The sequence below is a fragment of the Hibiscus syriacus genome, unplaced genomic scaffold, assembly GCF_006381635.1.
Source record: "Hibiscus syriacus cultivar Baekdansim isolate YM2019G1 unplaced genomic scaffold, ASM638163v2 tig00112980_pilon, whole genome shotgun sequence".
NCBI classification, from domain to species: Eukaryota; Viridiplantae; Streptophyta; class Magnoliopsida; order Malvales; family Malvaceae; genus Hibiscus; species Hibiscus syriacus.
In genome coordinates, this window is record NW_024063430.1 from 243,209 (window position 1) to 249,646 (window position 6,438).

At 35.0% G+C, this 6,438-nt stretch overlaps 1 protein-coding gene across 1 annotated transcript; it reads left to right on the forward strand.

Annotated features, from left to right (window-relative positions):
• Window positions 1-2,223: 2,223 nt before the first annotated feature.
• Window positions 2,224-3,556, forward strand: LOC120184953. The gene has a single exon (XM_039189293.1). It carries the CDS (start codon window positions 2,261-2,263, stop codon window positions 3,377-3,379), a length of 1,119 nt encoding a protein of 372 aa, XP_039045224.1. The 5' UTR covers window positions 2,224-2,260; the 3' UTR covers window positions 3,380-3,556.
• The last annotated feature ends 2,882 nt before the right edge of the window (window positions 3,557-6,438 follow it).

The following is a 6,438-nucleotide window of genomic DNA, read 5'->3' on the forward strand; positions in this document are numbered from 1 at the left end:
GCTGCCACATGATGCAAGTGCATCACAGACCTCTTTGATTCAAGTGAGGTACACACGCATGGAATCATCACCCTTCCTCAGTGTTTGCAGGTTATAATGCAAGTTCATCAATGTAGTTGTGGATTTATTAACAAAGAACTGAACAACTATACTCCACACAACTGTTGCAGTCTTATCTCCAACAAACTGTGGCAGAAGGGGAGCACTAATCGTCGATAAGAGCCACGAGGCAAGAGCACTATCATGTGCCATATAATCCTCAAACGCCTCGTTAACGACTGACATACCTTCAACATTGACAGTAAACTCATATGGAACATGCATCGTGCCATTGAGGAGCCGCTCCAAACGATGACTACGCACCGTAAGCAGAACCTACTACCTCCATAGCAAGTAGTTTGTCTCGTCTAGCACCACATTAACCTTTTTATTGGTAAACATGATACCCAACAGGAAAATAATGAATTAAGCAGCAACAAGCATAGGAGCCCCATGACCCTTAGCGAAAGATACCATTTTGAGAAATAAGAGTTATTTCAAAACAATTACTGCGATTTCATTTATTAACCAGTGAAGAAGTACATGATTTATATAGCACTCGGTTGTTGAACCAAGAAGCAACCTTCTTAACAAACTTTGACAAATATAACCGTGTAACAATAGCCTAACAACCTATGGTTCTGATTGCCTGCAACACAACATACACCATCAACTATAAGCTTAACTTCAAGCTTCTTGAACCTTCTCCATGCACACCATGCAGTATGTCATGCGCGTTAGTCTGCAGCTCGATCATTCTTCCAACACGTGATGAATACTTTCCATGATACATTAAAAATGTGCTTCTAATAAAAGTAGACACAGCTATGCCCATCCCTCCATGTATGCATGGCAGCATCTGATTTTACTTTTAAAGGTAAATGGTCCTCTTAAAATAACAAAATTATCTAAGGAAATCACATTTTGGTTTCAATAGCTTTGGTCAAAGCTCAAGAAACCATAATTTTATTAATTACTTGTGATTTTGGACCGAAAAAGTGGTTTTTTATTATTAATATGAGGTAACTGCAAGACAATATCTGTAATCATTAGCTCATTTGACTCTTGTTCAGTAAAAAAATATTAGTTTAAGGATTAAAAAATTGATAATATTAGTAATATAATGTGAACTCTGTTTTTTTTTGTGTGTATACATCTGTCGTTGAAAATGGCAGATGTAAAGAAAGCTTGGTTTTAATTCCCCCATCCCTGATTACACCAAAAGTCACTCAATTAGTAGCAAGACAGTAAATGGGGCACCTAATTTTTGTAAAGTTACAAATGCATCACATAATTAATTTTTTTTATTGAAAATGAGTAGCTTTGTATGGTATTAATCGATCAAATCATAATCACACTATTGATCGATTATAATGAACAAACCATTAGATACTAAATGATTGTATGATGCGAGATATTTCATTTGTTAATAGTATTGAATTTTGGAAAGTTTTAATCAAATTACTCAATTAATTGATAATTATATAATGTGTTGCACTATCGATCGTTTGATTGTTATGTACACTAATTGATAAAACTCGTCACTTCGAATTGACGAGTTACTTAAATACTGTATCAAATATCGTAGATCCCAAAATAAATTTTTATGTATCCTATTGGGCTAATTAATAAAACTATTTGTCTTGTTGGGGGAAAAACCTAGTTTCTACATTTTTTTACACTAGGTGACTTATTTGTAGTTTTATTAATAAATGAAAGACTCATTTATAATATTTATTGATATTTAAGAAATAGTATAATGAAAAATACAATCATGTAATGTAATTTATCATAGGATTTAAGAGATTTATTTTTAAAATAAATTTTAATCTTTTTACGTAAAAATAAACAATGAATTTATTGATAATTAATTTAAATCAAATATTATAAAGAGATAATATTAAACACTTTATTTATTAGATCAATTAATGTTAATTTAAATGTATATTCATATTTGATTTAAATTAACAATTAGATTAGTAAAAAATATAATTAAGATAAATATAAATTATTTTAAATTTGTTAAAGAGTAAGCTGTTAAAAATATAATCAACAGCTTTGTGATTAAAATTTCGATAATAAGAAATTAATATTTTAAAGACGTCAGTCAATTTTCAGGCAGGAAAAGAAAGAAAGTTTCCTTGTTTTGTCTTGTACCGATCTTTGATTCTAATAAATCCCGAATTCCCTTTATTATAATCACAGGCAACCAAATTAAGTAATGTCCCCCCAGCGCTGCCACCGTTTCTCATCCTTCCCTTCTTGCTTCGGCCGTTCCGCCACCGCAGACGACCATCAGACGCCGGTTTCTCCGCTGCAAAAGTCAGGTAAAATTAACTTCGCCGCCACAAGTCTCTACAACACAAAGCTAGGCCTGTTTTCCCTTACCTGGTCCTGCACCTTCCTCGGCCACTCCCTCCGCCTCCAACTCCACCCTTCCTCCCACTGCTCTCCCTCTTCTCCTCTCTCTATTCATCCCTCCCTTTCCAACTCCACCCTCCATTTTCTTCTCAATTTCGATTCTTTTTCTTTTTGGAAGAAAAATGGTTGTAAAAAGCTCAGCTGTTCATCAGTCCCTAACGTTAAGGTATTCTGGGACTTTTCCCGGGCAAAGTTCGGATCCGGGCCTGAGCCCGAATCCGGGTTCTTTGTTGCTGCTGTTGTTGATGGCGAAATGATGCTTCTTGTTGGTGATGCTATCAAAGAAGCTTATTCCAGAACTAGAGCTAAAAGGTGTAGGAGAAGCCAAGGTCATGTTTCGAGAAGAGAGCATGTATTTGGCAACCAAGTGTACAATACAAAGTTAAGATCCGGAGGCAAAGAGAGGGAGATTTCGATTGATTGTCAGGTAAACGACGATGCGAAGCTCTGTTTCAGCGTCGATAACGAAAGGGTACTGCAAATAAAGCGGCTTAAATGGAAATTTAGAGGCAATGAGAGGATCGAAGTTGATGGGGTTTCGATACAAGTCTCGTGGGACGTTTATAATTGGCTGTTCGATAAGGATTTGAGCAATGGGCAGGCGGTTTTCGTGTTAAAGTTCGTGAAAGAAGGCTCTGAGATCGTGGAAGGTGATCATCATCGGCAGGAAAAGGATGTAAAGAAGGGTGTCGTTTTGTGGCAACAAAGTTGTAGTAGTGTTGGCAATAATGGCATTGAATTGAGAAAGAGGAGGAGAAGCTTATTGAGGACTGCTAGAAGCTCATCGTCGTCTTCGATATCGATGTCGTCGGCTTCATCGGGATCTAGCTCGTCGGTGATGGAGTGGGCAAGCGTGGAGGAGAGTGGTTTAAGTGCTCCCACTGGCTTCTCCTTGGTCGTTTATGCATGGAGAAAGTGAAAGATTCCAATTTTCAATTATCACTAACCCATTTGTAGAACTAGAAACTATAGTTATTATCATTAGATAGATAGATATATATAACCATTTCCATTCGGACTTAATGAATTGTGTAGTTTGGTTGTAGTCAAAGAAGACATACAGATTTAATAAGAAGAAGCAATTCCCTTCCCTTTCCATTCGGACTTAATGAATTGTGTAGTTTGGTTGTAGTCAAAGAAGACATACAGATTTAATAAGAAGAAGCAATTCCCTTCCCTTTCCATTCGGACTATGCAATATGAAACGTATTGTTCTTTTTCATGAGCCTCGGATGGATGTGTAAAACCGGTTTGAGACTTTGGATCCCGCCAGAGCAGCAAAGTAACCGACAAGAAAGGTTGAACATTTCCTTGGGACCGCAGACTGAAACAGAAGGTTACTTCGTCGGTCGGTTGCCTTTTAAGTTCTGTCCTACTTACTCGATCGAGAACGGCACCCAAGGTGAAGAAAAGCAAGCCCCACCGTGCCGGGTTTGACTGTCTCGGTCTCACCACATGTCTGTTTTTAGTCCATAGATTTTCGTCCTTAAGAAAACATCCTTTATCAATATATGGTCTTAGTAACTTGTATTAAGAATCATTCAAGTGATCGACGATTGTCGGAGGGAATCGGAAGTTCATCTCAATTGTCAAACTGTTCATAACTTTTGAACGTGAAAAAGAATAATGGTATGCTGTCACTTGTTTCATTCATACAATAAAAATTGGATTTTGATGCTAAAAAAATATTCTTTTCTCGCTTTTGGTGGGTGGTTCGGCCTTCCTACCTTTGACTTAGGTTCCACACATCTGCACAATATCAAATTGCATTAGAATCTAAAATCTTATAACCAAAACTGTAAAAATACTGGATATCAGATTGCATTAGAATCTAAAAACTTATAACCGAAACTGGAAAAATTTTCTTAGAAAATTGTATTAGAAAAATTAAAAACAAAATCATGATCAAATTGCATTAAATGAAAATCAAAGGAAACAGATCATATACAAGTAGTGACTAAAATGGAATAAAACGAAGTCGGGTTCCAGGGCCACAAATATGTAACTTCTCAAGGACCGGCATCCTACTTATACTAATTTTATTGATAATTATATTAAAATCATTTAAATAGTTCAGTGGTCATATTGATATAAATTTGAAAATAGTGATCGTTTCGAGACCAAGCCCAAAATTGGGTGGTCATTTTTGTAGCTTACCCATTTATATATTGACAACCACGAAGTGACAAGAGTTTTGGTCTCTTAAATGGTAAAATTATACGTGTGTCTGGAAATGATAGAATTATAAACTAATGCACGGTAAATAAAAGAAGTAATATCACCTGAATTAAAGGATAATTAATTCATGCAAGTAAATCGTAAAAGGATTATCCAATCCCTAACTGTCCACCTGCATTTTAGGATAAGCCATAGCTATCGAACTTGGTGCCATCTACATCATTCAGTCAATAAATCAAACCAAACCAAACCAAATCCACTAATTACATTTATTATATGTACCTTTCACGTGTCGTTGCTAAGAGATTATTGGTTTAAGGGTGTGAAAAGTCTATGTTTTGTTTAAAAAGTAATTAGACTTCTAAATTAATTTTTTTTTAATTTTACATGAATTGTTATTATTTTTAGAAATCATCAACCGTAAAGATAATTAACGTTCATTGTTAAATAGTTAAAAGTACTTATAATATATACCACTTTATAATCACCTTAATTTAATCAAAAGAATTAATTGATGTGATTCTTTGCATGACGAAAATTATTGTTAATCATTAAAGTATTAACGTGATAATTCAAGATATTAACATGATAGATCACATGTGAATATGATACGATAGAAGAACTTAATTGATTTCTTTTTTTAAATTGATGATTTAATTTATTTTTGTTTCATTCGTACAGTTAAAAAATGAGATAGAGTTTATCTAAAATAATATATATATATATATATATATATATGTGTGTGTGTGTGTGTCGGATCAGATATAGATTTTTACCTTAAAAATTAGGTCCGATTTTGAATTGGATGAAACTTCTCTAAATCTACAACGAGTCGAGTAACGAGTAGATACATATTATACATGTATCAAATTTAAATGGTCTAAAACCTTAATCCGACCTGATCCATGACAATCCCTAGATAGATTCTAATATAGGAAAGGTGGTAGATTGATTGAGTTCCTTCATGTAGGAAAAAATTTAGCATGTTGCAGGCTCTCATCTCATGGAACTTGTCATGAAGCTTACAGATGCTGCTAAAGAAGCTGTCTCAAGGCACCATTTAAAAGTTTAGTATACATCAAGAACAACTTAGAACAGGTGGCTGCTAAGGTTTTGTTTTCTTGTTTTTTTTTAAAATATAATTTTTGAACACGGCTATACATGTAAGAATATTTCCAATATTCTTTTAGCTGGAATTTAACGATTATACTCATAAGATTCACATAAAACGGTACGTGGACATGTAAACATCTAACCTACGTTATATATCCCAAGTCATTTTTATACGGTACTACTTGATACAAGCTCAGGAGAGTGGGGATTCGCTCAAGCTGCCCTGTTGACAAAGCATCCCGAGATGAAAGGCATTTATTGACCCCCAAAGTCGAATGACTGCCATTCACTTGCTTTTCTCTACTGCAATGACCGAATTCGCAATCGTTGATCCACAGGGTGGCCTACAAGTCATGGCTTTCAGATCTTCAAACTCGAGATCGAGAACATATTCATGATTAACGGACCTGGTGGCCCTAAACCTCTCACAGTTAACGAATACCTCTAATACAAAGTCTTATCCAAGCATGCATCTTTTGTTTACAATTTGTATCCCAATAAGTTCCCACAGGTGTACACTTTGGGCTGAAAAGTTATCTATCTGCGTTTATGAATAAGCCTTACTTGCATTTTCATCCTTCGGGAATTCTATTGTACGCTGTTACATATGTTTGTGAATGTAAACTATCTAATAAATAAATCCAACGTAACTGTTCTCGTTGTTTATGGTTCCTCGTGCTATCGTAT

What these genes read in the sequence shown, in the direction of transcription:
- LOC120184953 (XM_039189293.1), top strand. Translation starts at nt 2,261, where the DNA reads ATGTCCCCCCAGCGCTGCCACCGTTTCTCATCCTTCCCTTCTTGCTTC.